At 41.3% G+C, this 23343-nt stretch overlaps 1 protein-coding gene across 2 annotated transcripts in view; it reads left to right on the top strand.

Annotated features, from left to right (window-relative positions):
- Nucleotides 1-13651, top strand: part of elovl6 (ELOVL fatty acid elongase 6) — a 112803-nt gene extending 99152 nt beyond the window's left edge. For both annotated transcript variants that reach the window (XM_055645374.1, XM_055645363.1), the window contains one exon: nucleotides 1588-13651. In XM_055645374.1, the coding sequence (XP_055501349.1) occupies nucleotides 1588-2015 (428 nt within the window). In that variant the 3' untranslated portion in view covers nucleotides 2016-13651. The remainder of the gene's footprint in view (nucleotides 1-1587) is intronic.
- Nucleotides 13652-23343: the final 9692 nt, after the last annotated feature.

Below are 23343 nucleotides of genomic sequence, written 5' to 3'. Positions count from 1 at the left end.
CAGCCATGTTGACTTCCACTATCTATTTCTGCAGTAATGCGTCATTTGGTGTCCTACTTTCATTCTGCACTTTGAGGATTGGAAACCGCTTAAATAATCTTGAGCTACTTCTGTGTCTCTGTCTCTCCCCGAGGCTTTGCATCCCATAGAGGCTTCCATCTTGTCCTTTGTAAGCACCAACCCTAAAGGGCCTGTCCCACTTCGGCAATTTATCGGCGACTGCCAGTGACAGTCACAGTCGTGATAGGTCGCCGAAAAAAACGGCGACTGGACCTGACAATCTACGACAATGTCAACAACAACCTACCACCTAGTCGACATCAAGCTACCGACAACCGGTGACCCATTAGGACGTCCACCTACGACCACACCTACGACAACCTACGACCACACAGGCGACAACCAACCAAAGTCAACCTAAGTCCACCCACGACGAGCTACAACCCTGTCGGCGACAATTCAGTCTCCGGTACCTGTCGCCGGTTGACGCAGGTAGTCGCCAATTGAATCCACTGGTCATCACCCGGCGACAACCTATGTCACCTGGTGACAACCTGCGCCATCCTGGCGACAACCTACGACAGGAGAAGACAAGATACGCCAAGCCCACAGTTGCCTGAAAGGTTTTGAACATTTCAAAATCCAGCTGAGACAAGAAAAAAGTTACGACTATGTAGGCGACTTGAGGAGACTACCCACGACCATACAGGCGTCACCCCGCGACCATGTGGGAACAGCCAAGTCGACGAAAAAAATCACCTAAGTGGGCTGACCGGTGAATTGGCTCATTGGGGAACAAAAAACGCAAGCTGTCGTTTTCAGAACCAAGGATAACCGACTGGTAATGTTAAATGTCCGTTGAGCTTCACAGCCGTGTATCTTTGGCTTCTTAAAAGTTGTCTCCACTCCTTCTCCCCTCCTTCTTCCCCCCCCTTCTTTTAAAGGACTTACCGTACCCTGTGCTTTAGCCGTCTTAATTACAGCGCCAACCTTCTTGCCCATCGCGATTTGTCACTCTTATCACATTGGCTTTGCACCTTGCGAATTTCACTCAGCGCTTCCCCCACTTGCCCTGTCCCCCGCCTGCATAACGGGCTGGAGAAGGAGGCGATGTGTGTGTGAGTCGCCATTCCAGTTGCTGGTTTTTCAGGCGACTGCCGGTAACTTGGCAGTCACCGGCAGTCGCCTGAAAACTCGCCTAAGTGGGACAGGCCCATAACTTACTGTAAAATTGTGGTTAAAGTAGAAAGTATTTAGAAATGATTTCTGAAATAAAAAAAAAATAAATTTAAATAGGTCTATTTGTCCTTTAGGGTGGAAATGTGATTGAATGAACTCTTGAAGAAACAGAATCCTCACATTTGGAGATCAGTTAAAACATTTGCCTCCCAGTTCCTGAACAACAAAGTGGTTGATTGTAAATTACACCAGATTCTAAGTGAATGGAGAAGTTTATAGAATTTTTCTGAAAGAAGCTTTTATCTCCTTGGAACTAATATAACCAAGAAATGTTATAAAACACTATCAATCTTTACATAATGCAATTGGCTATATTTTTTACCAATGTGTTTCTCTTTCTTGTTTTAGGAGACACAATGTTCATTATATTACGGAAACAGAAGCTGATCTTCCTGCACTGGTACCATCACATCACAGTCCTGCTGTACTCCTGGTACTCTTACAAAGACATGGTGGCTGGAGGAGGGTGGTTTATGACCATGAACTATGGCGTGCACGCTGTCATGTACTCGTACTACGCTTTGCGAGCTGCTGGCTTCCGAGTCTCGCGCAAGTTTGCCATGTTCATCACTATGACGCAAATCACCCAGATGATCCTGGGCTGCGTGGTTAACTATTTGGTGTATGAGTGGATGCAGCAGGGCCAGTGCCCGTCCCATATGCACAACATTGTCTGGTCTTCCCTCATGTACCTCAGTTACTTTGTGCTGTTTTGCCAGTTTTTTCACGGGGCCTACCTGAGCAGCAGCACCGGGAAAGCACTGAAGGCCAACTAGATCTGAGTGGCTAAAGGTTAAAGCTCAGGGGATATGTTATGTGGCACGGTGACATGTTTCAAGTGCTTCGAAATGACTGCCTGTATGTGTTAGGTTGGTTTAATCCATTTGAGCTTGCGATACCTCGTTGAGATCACTCTTAGAAGTTTCAAATGATTGAAATAACATAATGCAGAAAGCATTCCTTTAGAAGGTCATGTAATGTGATAGGCTGCACATTGAACTGTCATGTTCCAATATTGGTGCTTTGCAAACTGAATTTTTTGAAGAAACTGTCAACTGAGGTATAAAAACATCTTATGGGGTTAACTCAATTAATCTTGAATCGGAAGGTTTTCTGAAGGCCAGCTAGAACCAAAAGCTTCAAGAAAAGATTAATGATTTTAAAATCTTAATTTTATGTGTTAATCAAAACAAATGGGTCTGCACTGAAAATTGTTAGCAATTTCTAGACCATAGTGACCCTGCCGATTTAAAATGTAATATTCTGCCTTTAGAAATACCCAATCTCTAAAAATGTGTATTTTTCAAGGGCGTTTGGTTACACAATCATACGGCCTCGAGAACTACGATTTGTACTGTAAAGTTATTCTGCAGAAGAGAAATGGGGGTTTTACCAAGAACAAATAGATATTGCATTTTAGAGGTGATCGAATATATCTGCAGGGTTAAAACATTTATGTCTGCTACAATGTAATTTTTCACATAATTTCAATCCTGAAGATTAACATTAGGCTATTTAATATTGGCAAACTGCAGAATATTTGTATGAAATTCCTGTCTCTTTTAATGTGTTAACCTTGTATGTTGTTAACAAAGGACTAAAATAAGGGAAAGAGAATTTTCATGTAAGTGCATTCAGAGGTATTACTTTAGTCACATTAGTTGTGCTAAAGTATTAATATTGCACAGTGCAGTTTCATTGCACTCTGTAATTGTATATGCCGAATGTGTAAATCTGCACCATTCACCAACCAGTTGTCACTAGGCCTGTAGTAAGGTTTAAGGCATCTTTCCTTGAATTTTAGTTTCTATGTTTCTTAGACATGTAAGTCACTTAAAAAAATCTTTGTGCACAATGATTCTATCTCTAACCACTCCTGGATTAGATGTGTATTCAACCTCGGCCTAACTCATTTAGTTGTATGGCTCCTTTCCAACTGTTTCAGAAACTCTTTTCTCCTTTCAGATTGATCTCTGTATTATTTCAATGATATTCCATTTTTTCTTCATTCTTGCTAGCGTTTAAACACTTCTGAAATTAAAGAGCGATGGTTATTTGTGCTAGCACAAGCTAAGTTAAGCAGTTTGAACAGTTGTAATTTACAAAGGTGGTTAGGGGGGTGTCATATGCACACAGCAGAATTTGGGTTCTACAAAGATATTTATATAAACATGTTATGGGATACTTTTACAGATATTTTTACTTGTATTTTTTGATACTGTGGTCTTATTGATAAATGATTCAATGTAAATAAATTCTAAAGCACAGCAGCTTTGATGAACATTATTTAACCTGCTAACAATAAGAGACGATGACTTAAAATATTTTGACATGTCAGATTAAGATACTCATTCTTAAACATGAGTTTCTTTGAGGGGGAAAAAAAACAATCCTCCTTAATGCTATAATGGTTTTGGAAGGTGGAAATTAAACAGCTAAAATGTGTAACTTGCTCCCAGGAGGACACAAATTATTGTGTATCCTTAATAAACCAAGTGTGTTCAAGCACTGAACAAGCATCCTCTCAACTAGAAATCTGTTTCCCAAATTACAATATGTGAACTGCTGATGCTGAAACAAACAATAAATATTTTTATTTGGGTGTTTAGTAGTTTGCGTCTTTTAATTAACAAGCTAATTAAATATCCCTTCAAGGTTACTAAAACCTAAACTGTACTCGTAATTAATATGTTGCATCATTACAGATCAAAGATTTAAAAATAATCATCTCCATCAGGAGAAAGATACTTTTAATCTGTACAAAGAAAAAAGTTGTTGCAATTATTTTAGAACATTTCTATAGATGCATTTCTAAAAGAAATAAATAATTCTTTGGTTGATTAAGTCAGATTTTTAGGTCATGGAACATGCATATAAGAACAATGCCTATGCTCCAGATAGTAACATTTGGCATTTAGCCCTCATGGATTACTAATGGAAAATTACCAAGAATTCTTCTCTGCCAATTATTACTTATCGATCTCCACAAACTACACGAGTGCCTTGAATTTCCTCCACATTTGCACTTTGGCGTTGCACAAACCTGGGTACAAACCAACTATGTGGCTTATAAAATCTAAACATTTGACACAAATTATGCACTTGTGTACAAGGTGTCCATATTTCATCAGCCGTTCACAGCAGGCTATTGATCACTTTGCCAAATACACTCATCTTTAAAACTGGCCCCAAGCTGCTAGCAGAACCTCTGATGGATTTCCATCAATTGTGATCGCTCATTCAGGTCTCTTCATTTGTGCACAATGGGAATGGATTGTTGTTTCTGGCGATGTTTGCAATTTCTTGACTTGATTTTCAAACAAAAAATTGAATTGCTCTGAAACATAGTTTCATTTTAGTGCAGTTTTATACTTTATGTAATGCTCCCCCAATTTCAGGTTCTTAAACTTGCATGAATGTTGATTGAATGCATTAATGTTTAAACGTAAAACGCAAGTATGGCCTTGTGTTTGATAGTTTACATTTATTCACAACCTGTCCGTGTTTCTCCATCCCCCCTCCTCCTCTCCCTGCACATCATAGAATAGGAAATTTAGTAGATAATTTAACAGGATAGTGGCATAAAAGGCACCTTCTGGTTCAATTTACAGATTGCATCCATGGATAAGCTCCAGGCCTGGGTGATAATACAGGTTCAGCCAATGTGCATTCATCACAAATCATGAATTAAATCTACAATATTACTTTGAACTATTTTCAGCTAATAAGCAATAACTAGAAGTCAAGACAAATATGATTGAAAGAAAGTAAAACAAAATGTCTTAAAAATAGTTGGGTGAAAAAAATAAGTAAAAACAGGAAACGTTAATAAAAAAAATAGCTGGTAATTCAGGGTGATGTGTAGTCGATGTGTTTCTGGGTTTGCTTCTAGTAATATTTTCAGAATGATGCTCTAAAAGAGGATTGATGGAAAGGTAGAGGGTCTCAAAGGAAGGACAGGCAGGGAGAGATTAATGAACATGGTGAAACTGTATGGGCTAAAGTGTGTTTATTTCAGTGCAAGGAGCTGCCGTGGGTACAGAGGTTGAACTTAAGAGCCTGGATCAGTGCATGGAAGTATGATGTTATGGGCATTATGAAGACTTGGTTGTGAGGGAATAACAGTATTGGCAGCTCAACATCCGGGATTTCCATGTTTTAGATGTGATAGCGGTAGAGGCAAAAGAGGTGAAGGATTAATAATCAAGAAAAAATGTCACAGAGGCACTTGGGGAAACGTATTAGAGGGTTCATTTGCTGAGGAAATATGATTAGAGTTCAAAAATAGGAAAGCTGCAATTGCTCTGATTGGAATATATATTATAGGCCTCCCAATCGATAGCGGAGATGGAGGAACAGACATGTAGACTGATTGTGGAAAAATGCAGAAGGAACAGGGATCTTGTGGGTGACTTTAACTTACCCAATATTGACTAAGATTTAATGCTAAGTGGCTCAGATGCTCCGGAACTTGCTATGTGTACCCAAGAGGGTGTCCTGAAAAATATATGAATAGTCCAACCCAAGGCAAGCCCATAATGGACCTTGTATTGGGAAATTAGCCTTGTTGATCCAGATGACTTGTTTTTCAGTGGAAGAGCAATTTGGGAACAGTGATCACAGCTCTGCATGTTTTAAGATAGTTCTGAATGCAGATAAGTCTGGACATTGCGGGAGAAGGCAGGGGTGAATTATCGTAAGGAGTTAGGGAGAGTAAATTGTTAGCTGTGTCGTCGGGTAAATCCACATCAGACATATGGGAGTCATGTAAAGAATGGCTGATCAGCCTTCAGGACTGGCAAAGTTCCAGTAAGGTGGAAGGATCAGGGTGGTAATGTAAGGGAATCTTGGATAACCAGTGGGGTTGTACATTTGGTCAAAAAGAAAGAAAGGAAGCACATGCATGGTTCAGGAATGTCAAGTTGGACCGGGCCTTTGAAGAACATAACGAAAGCAAGAAGGAATTCAAACAGGGAATTGGAAGGGCCAAAAGGGGCCATGGAATGGCATTGGCAAATTAGATTAAAGAATATCCCAAGGCTCGTTATGTACATCAAAATCACAAGGGTGAAGGTAGAATCACTCAAAGATAAAGGAGAGAATTTATGTTTGGAGTCAGGGGATGTAAATTAATTATTTCATCTGTATTAATCAAGGAGAAGGAAATGTAGTGCGATCAGTGTGGGCTAATATGCCAGGGTAGTTTGTGATCAAGAGGCAGTGTTGGGTCTCGTGGAAAACATCAAGGTGGGTAAATCCCCAGTGCCTGAGAGTAGCCAAGTTGTTCCTGTGTTTAAGAAGGGAAGCAGAGATAATCTAGGAAATTATAGGCCAGTGATTGTGTCTCCTATAACTTGTCTATGTGTCAGTAATAGAGAAGTTATAGGAGAGAGTTCTTCAGGATAGTAATTGCTCGTGTTTAATCATGAATTCCTAACTTGATTAAGATTTTGAGGAGGTGACGAAGATGATTGATGAAGGTAGGGTGGTGGATGTTGTCTGCATGGAATTTAGTGAGGTATTTGATAACTCTCTGGATTGGCCTACCATGAGGGACTTTAAGAAGATTAAGATGCATGGGATCCATGGTGTCTTGGTAGTTGGGATTCAGAACCAACTTACCCAGAGAAAACAGAGTAGTGATGGATCAGTGTTATGGAGGCTGAAGATGTGTTACCTACGGTGTTCTACAGGGGTCTGTTCCGGGGCTTCTGATGTTTATTATATACCACTTGAACTGAAAATTTAGATGGGCTGGTTAGTAAGTTTGCAGACAACATCAAAGGATACAGCAGGATATAGTTCAGCTACAAATATAGGTGGAGAATTGGTAGATGGAATGTAATCCGAGCAAGTGTGATGTGTTGCCTTTGGGAGATTGAATGTAAGGGGGAAGTATTCAGTTAATGCCAAGACCCTTAACAGCATTGATGTACAGAGGGATCTTATGGTCCAATTTCATAGCTCCCTCAAAGGGGCAACACAAGTAGTAAAGAAGGTGTATGATATACTTGACTTCATCAATTGGGGCATTGAGTGCAAGAGTCGGGTAATCATGTTGCAACTCTGTAAAACTTTGGTCTGACCCCTGTGGAATATTGTGTGCGGTTATCGTTGCTGCATTACAGGAAGGGTATGGAGGCTTCTGAGAGGGTGAATGCACCACGTTTACCAGAATGCTGCCTGGATTACAGGATATAAGCCATAATGAAAGATTGGTTAAACACATTATTTTATCTGGCGGTTGAGAGGAAGCCTGATAGAAGTACGTAAAATTATAAGAGTAGATAATCAGAACATGTTTCACAGGATGGAAATGTCAAAGGCTAGAGAGCATAGCTTTAATGTCAGAGGGGTTAAAGTGTGAAGGAGATGTGTGGGTTAGTTTTTTCTAATGCAGAGTGTGGTGGGTGTCAAGAACGAGCTGCCAGGAGTGGTGGTAGAAGCAAATATGAAAGTGGCATGTAAGAGGCTTTTAGAAGGTGTACCGATATGCAGTAAATGGAGGATGCAGGCAGAGGAGATTAGATTAATTTGGCACAATGGCACAGACATTGTTGGCTGAAAAGACGCTTCCTGCCCAATACTCTTGTATGTCTATATAAAATTCTACTTTTTGTCTTTCGGAATTTAACTTTACCATTTTAGATCACATTTTGCAGAAGATAACAGTACAATATTGACACCACAATGCATATGCAGGATCCATTAGTAATTATGTGGATGTTTCTCCAGCACGTCTCACTAAGATGTTGTTATCCCTCCCGCCACCAATGGTTGAGCACTTCAATGCAACTTTATATGTCACACATGCAACTGCACAGTGAAATTCATTTTGCACACATTACCCATTTTGGCGCCATTATTCAAACTCCAAAGTCCGCTCGCTGTACTGGAGCGGTTCCCGCCAGGCTTGTAGAGAGGCACCTCCCTCCCGCCCCCGAAACAGTCCACAAACAACTGCTGACCAAACACCTTGCACATGGATTATACACTAAGGGCACAGAGACAGACAAGTATTATTTTATCCATTCCATACAATATGGTAGCGTATATCAAAGGGAAGGTACTTTCCATTTTTAAGTTGGCAACTAAAGTGTGTATCTTTAAAGGCGTACGATGAACAAATTACCAACTACACTTTAAGTATGACATTGAATTTATAAAATAACCTTCATCCATTGTTTCTCCACAGCCACCTCTATATCTCCCCTTGCATTTCTTGCTTTATTTGTTTATGATAAACATAATGTGTTAACATTTCTATTCTTGAAGAATTGTGAGATACTGAGCAAAGCACTGATGATAACATGTTTAAGAAAGAACTGCAGATGCTGGAAAAAATTGAAGGTAGACAAAAATACTGGAGAAACTCAGCGGGTGAGGCAGCATCTATGGAGAGAAGGAATAGGTGATGGGGGATCAGGGGGTACGGAGAGGAGGCAGGTACGGGGTACTGAGTTGGATGATCAGCCATGATCATATTGAATGGCTAAAGGCTTGAAGGGCTAAATGGCCTACTCCTGCACCTATTTTCTATGTTTCTAAACGTCACCTATTCCATCTCTTCATAGATGCTGCCTCACCCGCCGAGTTTCTCCAGCACTTTTGTCTACCTGCACTGATGATAACAAATACTTTGGTTTATTCAACCAAGGGCAAAATGCACATCATTAATAAGCAGTTATTTTATAGCAAGTAATATATTGAAAATATCTTGTTATAGACAGCTAAACTGCAGGAAAACCAAAATGACATTTCAACATTACCTTTAAAACCTGCACTCTAAATAAACTGAAGAGCCAAAGCTAGCAGTTGTGTTTTAGCACAAGAGTAAAGAGGACATACTGAAAGAATAGACAAAAAGCTATTCAAATGGAAACCTATTTATTAATGGATGCAAGCAAATCCTTTGTGACAATTGAAAAATTGTACTTGATCCAAACAAATGGGACAATGCTGGCATTTTGTTTTACAAACAACAGCAATTTAACGATTTTGTGCAATGCTCAAGTTACAACTCAAAATCAGTTCTGCTCCCTTTTGTCATTTAATTGCTTACTAATTGGATTTGATGCATTTGAGCATGGAAAATAAGATTATAAATAGCAACGAAGTAAAATGAGCTTTGAGTTGAGTTAACTTGCGTTTTCATTTCCCCATCTCAGGATTTGTTTGTCCTTCTCAAATCTCTGCCTTTTAATGATCTATGTAAGCAATCCGATCTCCCATTCTTCCAAAATATATCTCTAAAGAAAAGTCCAGACCTTAAACGTTACCTACCCATGTCTTCCGTGGATACTGCCTGATCCACTGAGTTACTCCTGCCTGATCCACTGAGTTACTGTGTGTAGTCTTTTTTTGTTTGTAACTAGCATCTGTAGTTCCTTGTGTCCTAATTTAAAGTCATTTTCATGAACTAATCATGCAAAGCCCTGTGCATTTGAATTGGCAGATAGATTTTGGCATAACTATTTTTATTTGCTGTGTGTGTATGTGTGTGTGTGTATGCATTTACGGGGGGGGGTCAAACATTAGGAGATATACCTCAACAAAGGCAAATATGACTGCAAAAAGAGTAGAACTTCTCAATAAAGTTGTGCAACCATATATCTTTAACACTTAATTTTTACAATTATTAGCTTAAGTTTATTATTGGGCAGCATGCCTGCTGTTTATAATGGACACATGCTCCATGTTGGTCTAATCATGGGCAATTATAGATGCTCGGTGTTAAACTTGACTGTATTTAAGATGCATTCTTTTTCTTGGTGAAATTGTATTTTTGTTCAGAGTCAGTTTCGTGCAGATATGTGTAATAAATCACAATAACGATTGATTAACATTATGCATTACCAGTGACATTTCAGCTGCTGAACTTCGATGTTTATACTGTTTTATTCAGCATTCTCACTGATTTCCTGAGGCACCAGAAATCAGTGCAGTATTGGCTGAATCTATTGAACCTGTGGAGTCGCTGTAAACAGATACCATATCAATTTACAGCAATGGAATGAATATTTGTGCTTTGGGAAATGCAACTTACATTCATGGGGAAATGGTAGCAAAGATATAGTCAACAGATAACAGGTATAAAATATGAGTTATAAAAGCTAATATGGTTGTTATAGAGTTGCCATTTTATTGTTCGCCTCAGCAGTACCCAGTATTGTAGCAGTCATTCGTAAAAGAAAAAAACATTTTGGGATTTCAGTAACCAATGGTTTATTATCATCACATGTACAATGTAAAACTTTATTTTGTGTTCTGTCCAGACAAATCACACCATACACGAGTACATCAGCTAGGGTAAAAGAGAAAAGAGAGAGCGTCAGATACAGTCAAATTAAAAAAATGTGCAATGACGTAGACTGGGAGATTGGGAATTCATTCATGGCGTTTGAGAGATCAAAAGAGTCTGTTATCAGTTGGGAAGAAGCTGTTCTTGAACCTGTTGGTTCACGCTTTAAGCTTTTGTGTCCTGTACCCAAAACGAGGAATGACTGGGTATAAGTGGTCATTGATTATATTGATCGCTTTCCCAAGACCGCATGTAGTATAGATTGAGTTGAGAGGTGGGGGGGGGCTGGTTTGCACGATGAACTGGGCTGCATTCACAACTCCTTATACATTATTCTATGCATTAATTAAAATGCAAATATAAATAATCCATTAAAGCTAACTCTATTAATTATAGTGTGCATTGTAATTATTGAATGCCCAGGTATATAGAGTTATAGAGAGATGCAGCATGAAAGCAGGCCCTTCAGTCCACCAAGTGCCAACCATCACGCATTCATTTTAATCTTCCCCAAAACCACAGACCCAACATCTACACATTGGGGCAATTTAGAGTGGCCATTTAATCTACCAATCCGCATATTTTTGGAGTGGGAGGTGACCGGAGCATTTGCGGGAAACCTATGCGGTCACAGGTAGAAGGATCAAACTCCAAAGAGACAGTATCGGAAGTCAAGATTGAACCTGGCTTATTGGACATATAAGAAGCAGCTCTATTAGCACACTGCTGCTCCATCCATCCCATGATGCTGCTGTGCTTTTCCATAGGTGCAGGAGGAGGCCATTCGGCCCTTTGAGCCAGCACCACCATTCAATATGATCATCCATCCAAAATCAGTACCCTGTTCCTGCTGTTTCCCCATATCCCTTGATTCCATTAGCCCCAAGAGGTAAATCTAATTCTCTTGAAAGCATCCAGTGAATTGGCCTCCACTGCCTTCTGTGGCAGAGAATTCCACAGATTCACAACTCACTGAGTGAAAAAGTTTTTCCTCATCTCAGTCCTAAATGGCCCTCCCCTTATTTGTGTTCAAGTTTTAATCAACTTTTAACTAATTACATTTATTCTATATGATGTGTACTATGCTAATTGTTTCCAGCTGAATCATGATTCTTCTCTATTCAGCCTTTTGATAGTCAATCATAGATAGATATATGATTTGTATTTCTGGCATTTCAGTGAATGAGATTATTCACATGTTTTGTTAATATGTTCATGCAAATGAGATCTGCAAAGCACAGTGAATTCAATTTGCTTTTTTGGTTGCGCATTTTCTAACTGCATAAACAAGAATTAAAACACTAAGAATTTGTGATTGAAGATGAGCTTCTCGATTCTGTTTGGACAAATCACAGCAGCAGTCAACATTTTTTTATTTAATATGGGAAATCTCTTCCAAAAATGATTATTTAGAAATGATCTCAAAAATGTTGCACAAAACTCCAAAAATGTAGAGGTTGGGGTTTCTGTTTCCAAAATTTGGTGCCATTGCTTTTGGTGGAATTTCAGAATGGAGAACGCCATGAATTTCAGAATGGAGAACACCATTGTTACTAGATAGAACCTAGAACAGAACAGTACAGCACAGAAACAGGGCCTTTGGCCTACAATGTCTGTGCCATAACATGATGCGAGGTTAAACTAATCTCATCTGCCTGTACGTACTACCCAGCACATGTCATGCTTCTGGCTGAGGTTGAATTTCTGGGCAGACCTCTGCACCATGTTGTAAAGGAGAACTGGTGTTCGCTGCAAAGAATATTATTCTGAAGGAACAAAAATCCAGTTTCCCATTAAATTTTTCAGACATATTGATTATTTTTTTAAATAAATTATGATTTTTGTATTTTTAAAGTTAAACCAGGACCAATGACATCTTGGATTTATTGCAACTCCTATAAAAACATGGATAGATATCCCAAGATAGAGAGGTCACCAGGATACAAAATATGAATGTCTGAGGTAATGGAGAAACTGGCATCATTTTGGGCTTGATGAAATATAATATTGATAAGAACGAGCCATTAAGCTTATTGATTTCATACGATGTGTAATCTATGTTGTCTTCTGTTTAATCTTCTCCGTGTTCTGCATAAATACTTGCCATTCATCCAAGCAAATTCTCCCAGCACCAGCAAACAAAGCTTCTAGACTTCAGTTTCCAAGATTAGAAAAAAATATTTTATTTAGTTACGTATTAACATGTGAATCAGTAACTAATTCTGTAAAGTTAGCTGGCGAATTCCCATCATCGCATCCATCACGGTGAACAAACCCAGAGGTTTTCTTCTTTGAAATGCGCAAAAAGTAAGGATAAGGTGAAGATTAGTTACTGGAGGATCGCAATGCTCTGCATCTGACAAGCATTTCTTGAAAGCATTGTTAGTTTATCCAAGAATGAGGATACTGCTGTGAAATCCACCGTTCCTCTAGCACACATCAGAAATCTTGAGTGATTGCTGGGAGGGTTGATATTCACGAGTTACAGGCGGCAGTTTTCTCCATTGATTCACATTTCCCCCATCTATATGTTTAACACCTTTATTTGTAGCTATGTTGCCATTGTAATTGGGTTCTCTTAAAATCATGCTGTTGAAGTTCTATAATCGATTATTGATTCTCGGATTAAAACTAGTAATATTCTTACATTTTGGAAACCCTGATAATTTTTTTGATTAGTAAATGTTGGCACAATGTATAAAACAACAGGATACCCCATGAAGGGTGTATAATGTGTGTAAACATTCACCCTACTGGTCTTTATGAAATGGGAAACATAACAATTGGATACGTACATGAATTTGTCCGCACTTGTAAATGTTTACTGCTGTTATATGTATTTATAATAAATTCAACAGAGGTTTTGATCCATAAACCACACTGGATTATAGAGAAAAGGGCTGCACTAACTCGCGTACCGGAAGAAAACCCAACAATGGCAACTAATAAATAAACTTGCTTTTGACTGTAAATAATGTCATTTTGTTTCCTTATTTTGACAGTGAATTATGATGTAAAGCTAACTTACCAGCAAATGGCTGCTACATTTTTCTGTATAAAGTCTGATTGTTGTGTGTGTGTCAATAAATACATTTTCTCATTTGTTCCATATATCTTAGTATGATGCTTTTACACGAAAAAGGTCCAGTGAACCATTCCCTCCTCTCATTTCGTCAGGATTGGTGCAAAGTTAGGTCAGGACACTAGAAATCTGAATGGCCTGTTGGAGGTGATGTAGGACAACCACCACTGATTTTCCGGCAACTGATGCACCAGCACCTCCGTTAACCCAGATAGAATTACAAGGGCGCACTTGAAATCCCCCCCCCCCGGAAGACCCCCTGAAAATATTCGATTAAGCTGTCTAATAGGAATCCGAGGGGTCGTTTTTTCACACAAAGGGTGGTGGGTGTATGGATCAAGCTGTCATAGGAGGTAGTTGAGGCTGGGACTATCCCAACATTTTAGAAACAGACAGGTACATGGATAGGACAGGGTTGGAGCGATATGGACCAAACGCGGGCAGGTGGGACACGGCAAGTTGGGCCTGTTTCCACACTGTATGAATATGGCTGGGTGAGGCAGCTGATCTTGACCTCACCAACACTTCCACAGCCGATTAGTGGGTCAAATTTGCCCCTCTGCGGCCGGGGCTCTTGAACTCTGGCCCCGGCGGGAGCAGGCATTTCCGTTCCCATAGCTGACTCCCTTGGCCAACGTTTCGGGTCGGTATTTTAGCCCCTCGGCAGCTAAGACGGACTGTTCCAGTGCCATTCAACTCCTCTCAGAGGCCGTGACCTATGTTGGTCCAGCAAAACGCACAAACCAGATAGGCTCTGAAACAAAGGCAGGAGAATGGGATTAGAAGGGAGAGATAGATCAGCCATGATTGAATGGTGGAATAGACTTGATGGGCCAAATGGCCTAATTCTAACCCCTATTCCTTAAGGGGATTTGTAGATTTCACTCTTTCAAAAGTCATAAAATAGTTCACTTACAGTTCGCTTTCTTCAGTTCAGGAATTACACTGTTTTCCTTTTATATCTATTATACATTTTAAAATTGTGCAAGATAGTGACAGGGATTGAAATACTTGAAACATTTGTGTATTTGAGATTTGGTGTAAATTGCTCCTTTTGGCCTTCCTCGCCACCAGACTTGGAAAAAATGTAATTTCACATGTAGATTCCCTCATTGAGACAAGACCACCTTAGTTATTTTTGGGGAAGTAAAGAAGGTCTCTCTGGTGGGATGTCAGGCTGGACCTGGGATGCCCTGTGCGCCTTCTGATTGCGACACTACATGTTGTACAAAATAATGCACATATTTGCTACAGCAATCAAACAAATATAGATCGTAATTGATAGGAGTAGAATTAGGCCATTCCGCCCATTAAGTCTCTGCCATTCAATGATCTATCTCCCTCCTAACCCCATTGGCCTGCCTTCTCCCCATAACCTCTGACACCCGTACTAATCAGGAATCTATCTCTGCCTTAAACATATCCACTGACAGCCTCCACGGCCTTCTGTGGTAAAGAATTCCACAGATTCACCACCCTCTGACTAAAGAAATTCCTCCTCATCTGCTTCCTAAAAGGACGTCGTTTAATTCTGAGGCTATGACCTCTAGTCCTAGACTCTCACACGAGTGGAAACATCCTCTCCACATCCACTCTATCCAAGCCTCTCACTATTCTGTACGTTTTAATGAGGGCCCCCCCCCCCCCCCCTCCTCTCATTCTTCTAAACTCCAGTGATTACAGGCCCAGTGCCGTCAAACGCTCGTCATATGTTAACCTACTCATTCCTGGGATTATTCTTGTAAACCTCCTCTGGACCCTCTCCAGGGCCAGCACATCCTTCCTCAGATATGGTGCCAAGTTCCAATGAGACAGTGGATTGATTGCTCTGTGTGAACACTCAGCTATCTGTAGTACTCACTAATTAGTTGGAAGGACTCCAATAACAGTGTTATCTTGCCACGTAAATAATAATTGCTTGGCAATGCCAGCAGGGAACTAATTTCAAATACTAAGGTATTGATGGCAGTAAACCAGCATTCAAGTAATGCACAGTCTGTGATGGTACTAGGATGGTTGAGACCTCAAAGCTTTGTCCACGCAATTCAGGGTCACTGCATTACTGCTCTATGGAGCAATGTGGTAGAGCAGCAAAAATAATTGCCCGTCTCATTCAGCATCACCTTCAATTCAACCCCCTTTAAGTATGAGGGTCAGTTTAGTTTAGTTTAAAGATACAGCGCGGAAACAGGCCCTTCGGCCCACTGGGTCCATGCTGGCCAGCAATCCCCACGCATTAACATTGCCCTACACACACTAGGGACAATTTACCAAACCAAATAACCTACATACCTGCACATCTTTGGACTGTGGGAGGAAACTGAAGATCTCTGAGAAAACCCACACGGCCACAGGGGGAAAACATAAAAACTCCGTGCTGGCAGCACCATTAGTCGGGATGGAACCTGGGTCTCCGGCGCTGTAAGGCAGCAACTCTACCGCTGCGCCACCGTGACCGCCCTTCTTGAGTTATTGAGCGGCTAGGTTTAATGGGTTTGTGAATGGATTGAGAGTGCAGTATCTATGTTGTCGACTGGTAACACAGAGACTAATGGCCCAAACAAAATGTTCGAACCTCTCCGTGACATCTGGGGAATTTAACTTCTCAATTAAATCTGGGTTAAAAAAATAAGTCTATTAAAAGGCTAGCATCACCAATATTGAACCTGAAGATGCTGGAATTTGGCAAAAGTCTATGGTTAACAATGCTCTTCAGGGGAATGATATCAATCCTCATGAATAGCTAAGTAACCCTCTCCATTGTACCATGTTATACCAAAATGCAAGGATAACATTACAGAAATCACCTGGTGTCAAGCAAGGCTCAGGATTCTGCAAGTGCTCCCCATCCACTTTCGACTTTAGATACAGCGTGGAAATAGGCCCTTTGGCCCACCGAGTCTGTGCCGACCAGCGATCATTAGCACTGTCCTAAAGACCAGGGACAATTTACAATTTACACATGACAATTAACCTATAACTTGTACGTGTTTGGAGTGTGGGAGGAAACCAGAGCACTCAGGAAAAACCCACACAGTTACAGGGAGAATGGGCAAATTCCGTACAGACAGCACCTGTAGGCAGGATCAAACCTGAGTCCCTGGCACTGTTACACATCAACTCTACCGCTGTGGCACTGTGCCGCCCGCAAAGTTATCTTTGCAAAGTTCAGGACACTAATGTCTTGTGTGTGACAATATTGGGAACATTGTCTCATGGAGTCAGAGGCCAACTTTCTAATCATGTACTTACCAAAATACTTTTGAATAGGTAATTGTACTCACCTCTAAAACCTCTATTGGCTGTGCATTCCACATGTCCACCACTTTCTAATGTGTAAAAAAAGTTGGCCCGTCTGGTCCTCTTTAAATATTTAAGCTTTCTCCTTAAATCTATGCCCCCTAGTCATAGATTCCCCCCCACCCCCACCAACTGCTGATGCTGGTTTACAAAAAAAGAGAAAAGCACCAGAGTAACTCAACGGGTCAGGCAGCATCTCTGGAGAACATAGACAATTGACCTTTTGGGTCGGGACCCTTCTTCAGACTGATAGTGGTGAGATGTGGGGTGGTGGGTTGGAGAAAGAGAGCTGGAAGAGGGAAGAGGTAGGATGAACCCTGGATACACGTAAGGCGGCGTTTTGATAGATGGTTGGACAAAAGCCCAAGATAAAAAGATAAAAGGTGTGCGATAGAAGATATGTGAATTGTAAAGACAGAGGAAGGTATATACAGTGGCTTGTAAAAGTTTTCATACCCCGAAACGATCGTCACGTTTACGCTTGGTCTCACCAATGTAAAGGAGGCCACGACGTGAATGCCAGATGCAGTAGGTGAGGTTTGAGGAGGTGCTTGTGAACCTCTGTCTCGCCAGGAAGGACCTGGATGGATGTGAGGGAGGAGATATACAGGGACAAATGTTTTATTTCCTGCGGTTTGCCTGGGGAGTGGTGGGTTGGGTGGGGAGGGATGACTGATCCAAGGAGTTCCAGAGAGAGTACTCTGTGCAGAAGGCGGAAAGGGGTGTAGATGGAAATATGGGATATGGGATCATGTTGGAGGTGGTAGAAATGTTGGAGAATGATGTGCTGGAAGTTAAGGCTGGTGGGGTGGAAGGTGAGGGCCAGGGGGACTCTATCCTTGTTCCATCCATGGGGAGGGGGAGAGAGAACAGAACTATGGGATACAGAGGAGACGCTGGCAAGGGACCCTTCTACAGCAAATCATAGACTGGAGCTTGGCATTCAACACTATCATCCCCTCTAAACCTATCCTCAAACTTAGGAAACTGGACCACTGCTTGTTGCTATGCGACAGACTGATGAAGTTGCAGTCTGGGCTAAGCTGGACATCTGTGAGTCACAGCGCCAGACAGAAGGGGGTGCTGCCCAAGCCGACTACCTGCCCCTTTTCCAGGGTTATGTCCGCGCCTGGGTGGTACTACAAAGGGACTACGCTCTGTCCACGGGCGCCCTGGAGGATTTCAGGGATTGCGGGGCACCACGGGAGATGGAATGCATCCTTAATAAGGATGGTGATACAGTTGTACAATAGTTTATTTAATATCTAAGGATATTTATTATTATGGTGGTGGGTTTGTTTGTATATTTTTGTATTGTACATACCATTTTTGTAAATAATTGATTAAAATTATTTTTTGTAAAACAGAAGATGCAGTCTGAGCTGACAAATACTCAACACGCTAACCCTCGACTGACAAACCAGTGCAGTGCTGAGGGAGTGCGACTCTGTTGAAAGTGACAGTTCTTTGGATGAAATGGTAAACTGAGTCGCCCTCTGTCTTTTCAGATGCAGTGAAACGCCAGTAATTTACCAATTGTTGAATTCTGTGCTTCCCCCTGGCACATCAAGGACCCCATTCTTGCCCTCTCTCCAGCACGCCAGGGCTCCCGTTCCAGCATTCCTACGAACATCATTCCTACAAACAATGGAGGCCAAGTCAGTGGATATTTTTAAGGCAGAGATAGCTAGATTCTTGATTAGTACAGATGTCGGAGGTTATGGGGAGAAGGCAGGAGAATGGGGTTAGGAGAGAGAGGATAGATCAGCCATGATTGAATAGCAGAGTAGACTTGATGGGCCGAATGGCCTAATTCTACTCCTATCACTTATGACCTTAGGAACATATCAGGGCAGTGTTACCCACATTCCCATCTATACACCAGAGCCCCAGTTCCCATGCTCAGTTTAACCTCAACCGTTCCAGTGCTTTCACTTTCACACCAGAGCCCAGGTCCTTGCATTTACTTTAAACTCTGATAAGATCTTGTTCCCATGCTCTCTGGACGTTCACCGAGGCACCAGCTCCCAATCTCTGTAACGCACCAGAGCCGTGGTTCCCGAGCTCCCTCTATCCCACTGGGCCTCTGGTTCCCTTTCCTGTGCTTCCTTGAAACCTACCAGGTGATTGGTAAATTTGTTATACCACTGCACTGTAGCATCTAAAGAAAGTGAATCAAAAGAGCATTGGAGTGATCATTGAATGGCACCCATGACACAATGTCTAGAAAATCTGCTAACACAAAGACTGAAGTGTGCTGGACTGTAGGAATTGTACAGTAGTAGGACTTCTGTGAAGAGACCATTAAAAAAATGATTTAGTGTACTTCTAAAATTCTTTCAATATTATTTTCTTGAATTCAGAAAATAATTCAATAGTTTAGAAATGTCTTTGCCTACAACAATAAACCTACTTGAAGCAGTCTGGGGCAATGTCTGCACTGCTTAAAGAGGACATGTGCATTGCCATCCCTGTGAGGAGGATCATTCTGCATGTTGGGGATGGTTGTAGGTGAACTCACAGAACATGGCATGAGGTGGCGAATGTGGTTTTCAGCAACAGTTCTGGTGGTCTTGGAGGGTGAGCTAAAACTCCAGAGGTCGAGGGGTGACCTGACAGAGGTAAATACAATTGTCAGATGTAGAGATAGGGAGAAAGTCTGAAACTTTTTTACCCAGGCTGGAAATGTCATAGACTAGGGAGTGGGGCTGGCTATAAGAGGAGCAATGTTTAAAGAAGCTGTGCAGGGCAACTTTTGCACACAGGGGTGCTTGAGTGGAAAGATAATGGCATTTCAGATAAACATGTGGATATGTAGAGATTAGAGGGATATGGACCATATGCAAGCAAATGGGATTTGTTTGACTTGGTATCATGTTTGGCATGGACTTTGTGGGCCCAAGGGCCTGTCCCTGTGCTGTACCTTTCTATGTGTAGGAAGAAACTGCAGATTCTGGTTTAAACTGAAGATAGGCATAAAAAGCTGGAGTAACTCAGCGGTACAGGTAGCATCTCTGGAGAAAAAGAATGGGTGACGTTAAATGTCTCGACCCGAGATATCACCCATTTCTTCTCTCCAGAAGTGAATGAATGAAGGAATAAGTTTATTGGCCAAGGATGTTCACATACAAGGAATTTGCCTTGGTGCTCCGCTTGCAAGTAACAACATGACATACAGTAACAATTAACAATGACACATAAAACATTAAACATTAATAATAAAACATTATAGTTTAATGTTTAAGAAGGAACTGCAGATGCTGGAAAATCGAAGGTATACAAAAATGCTGGAGAAACTCAGCGGATGCAGCAGCATCTATGGAGCGAAGGAAATAGGCAACGTTTCGGGCCGAAACCCTTCGGTTTCGGCCCGAAACGTTGCCTATTTCCTTCGCTCCATAGATGCTGCTGCACCCGCTGAGTTTCTCCAGCATTTTTGTGTACATTATAGTTTAATGTTGCCTGTCCCTGCTGAGTTATTCCAGCTTTTTGTGTCTATATTCTGTACTTTTCTATGTTCTAGGAAGGAGAGTGGTACAGAGTGCTGAAGGTTTTGGTATGGCAAAAAGAGCTGGCGATGGGAGGTGACCATAGATATTCATTGCCACACATGAAGTGGCCAGAATATGGATACAGCACTAGAAATATTTGGTCAATGTCAGGGAACAAATGAACAATTCTCAAGCCCCAACAATTGAAGCATTCATCCATGACTTACTGCTGTACACTGTCGTCGCTCACTGAATAATAACATTTATTGTTTTGGACTCGTACTAACATTTATATGCCCTGTTGCAATTGCCATGTGTGTTGGCACACAGCGTAAAGGCATACTGCGTGCCATTCAAGGCAAACACTTTAAACACACCCAGTTATTTAGCCGCACCGAGCACATCGCAACACACCTCCAAGGTAATAACATAAATGTAAGTCCCACCCCACTATCTAACTCACACTTCATCCATCAATCTTGATGTTAAAGTGAAAAGTAAAATGCTGCAGAAATAAAAAATAAGCAAAGCGGAGTCAAGGGATATGGGGAGAAGGCAGGATCGGAGTACTGATTGTGGATGATCAGCCATGATCACAGTGAATGGCCGTGCTGGCTCGAAAGGCCGAATGGCCTACTCCTGCACCTATTGTCTATTGTCTATTGTCTATTGAATAGTTTCATGTGGTTTGGTTAGGGACAAAAGATTAATGTTTCAACCTATTTACCCTTTGTCAGAATTTAGTGACTGATGAATCAGTATGTAAAGGTCAGGAACATGATAATGGGCTAGATGTGATCAATACTGTAAATATGTGTGCCACGTATCCCTCCCACTGTCTGCACTAACTTGCTTTTCCCTTTCCCAGTTCTGATGAAGGGTCTTTGACCTGCTATTTTAACTGTCTCTTTCTTTCTCTCTCTCTCTCTCTCTCTCTCTCTCTCTCACTCTCTCTCTCTCTCTCCCTCTCACATAGCCTGACCTCATAGAGTCATAAAGGGACTCAACATGGAAATAAACTTGAATCCATTTACACTAGTCCTACATTAATCCCAATTTTTTTATTATCTCCACACTTTCATCAACTCCCCAGATTCTACCACTCACTGATGAACTAGAGAAAGGGTTCCCAACCTGGAGTTAATTTATCCACAGGGGGGTAAATTTCACCTACCCAGGGGGTAAATTTGTTGATTCTGGATTTGTACATATTTTTTCTCATTGACTGACTGTTTAGTTCATATCGGTATCTGTTCATCATTAGTTGTTCATAAATAAGTGGCATAACATTGTTATGTGCTATTAAAGTTGCCAGTGGTAAACGGGACGAAAAAGGTTGGGAACCCCTGCACTAGAGGCAACTGGTCAATTGACCTCTCAACCCACACGTTGGCCAATTGACCTCCCAACCCACGCATCATTAGGTGAAAGGAAACTGGAACACACAGAGGAAAGCCCTGTGGTCACAGGGAGAAGGTGCACACGGACAGCATCTGACTTTAAGATCGAAAGCCCTGAGGACCGGGTATGCTGCGTTTTTCCAGTATTTTCTGTTTTCATGTCACAGGTTTGTTTGGTGTTTCTTCAAATATACCCACAATATATTCCTGTCCAATGTCTGGAAATAACCATATGTTGGTCAGCGCGGTGGCGCAGCGGTAGAGTTGCCGCTTTACAGCGCTTGCAACGCCAAAGACCCGGGTTCGATCTCGACTGTGGGTGCTGTCTGTAGGGAATTTGTACGTTCTCCCCATTACGTGCATGGGTTTTCTCCGAGAACTTCGGTTTCCTCCCGCATTCCAAAGACGTGTAGGTTTGTAGGTTAATTAGCTGGGTATAAATATAAAAATTGTCTCTAGTGCAGGACAGTGTTAATGTGCGGGGATCGCTGGTCGGTGCAGACTCAGTGGGCTGAAGGGCCTGTTTCTGCCCTGTATCTCTAAACTAAACTAAACTAAAATTTGATCTTCTGTGTGAGTAAATGATTCGCCTGACTTTAATATCGGTCAAAATTTTTAATTTTGTCTCCACAAACCGAATGCCCAAATAACTATCAACACTAAACACCAAAAGGCCATATTACTCATTCTAAAATTGTGTGTTACCATGTTCATCAGGATCATATTCTACTCGTACTGTATATCCTGGGTGAAGTTGGCAAGACTTGCCTGTTCCCCAAGAGACTTTAAGGAGAACTTAGCTTTCCGTTGGCAATGAATCGTCCCACGAGGTTAATCTCTAACTCACATTATCAGCCCTTCCAAATGCCTTAATCATGAGAAGTTGTAAATTTACCATAAAGTGAGGCTTTCACCCAGCGATGAAATAATAACGTTAAACGTGTTCATCCCCACAGAGTAAGAATTTAAATCTTTTGTCAATATATTTGTTTGACAATTGGCCTACAATTATGAATATCCCTCCAGCTGCCTCCTATCTATGAAAACATTTTGCAACATCAGCATTTACGAAGTAGCAGATGTATTCATGCAGCTTATGGTTTGAATCTTTCAGCATTTTAAATTTGGTTTCTTTCTTTCAATTTTTCATCCAAACAACCCTCTTTCCATTTCACAGGGTTGCAAAATCTTACTGTGGATTCACATATTTCCAAACATTCCTCCTCCGGAACTTTCTTGTTGTTTATGCAGCATCGCTGGCAGCAATGAAACAGAGAAACATAGAAAATAGGTGCAGGAGTAGGCCATTCAGCCATTCGAGCCTGCAACGCCATTCAATATGATCATGGCTGATCATCCAACTCAGTATCCCATACCTGCCTTCTCTCCGTACCTCCTGATCCCCCTAGCCACAAGGGCCACATCCAACTCCCTCTTAAATATAGTCAATGAACTGGCCTCAACTACCCTCTGTGGCAGAGAGTTCGAGAGATTCACCACTCTCTATGTGAAAAATGTTCTTGTCATCTC

Source organism: Leucoraja erinacea, chromosome 1 (assembly GCF_028641065.1).
Source record: "Leucoraja erinacea ecotype New England chromosome 1, Leri_hhj_1, whole genome shotgun sequence".
In the NCBI taxonomy this organism is placed as follows: Eukaryota; Metazoa; Chordata; class Chondrichthyes; order Rajiformes; family Rajidae; genus Leucoraja; species Leucoraja erinaceus.
Note: the sequence above shows the minus strand (reverse complement) of the source record. Positions and strands in the feature narration are given on the sequence as shown.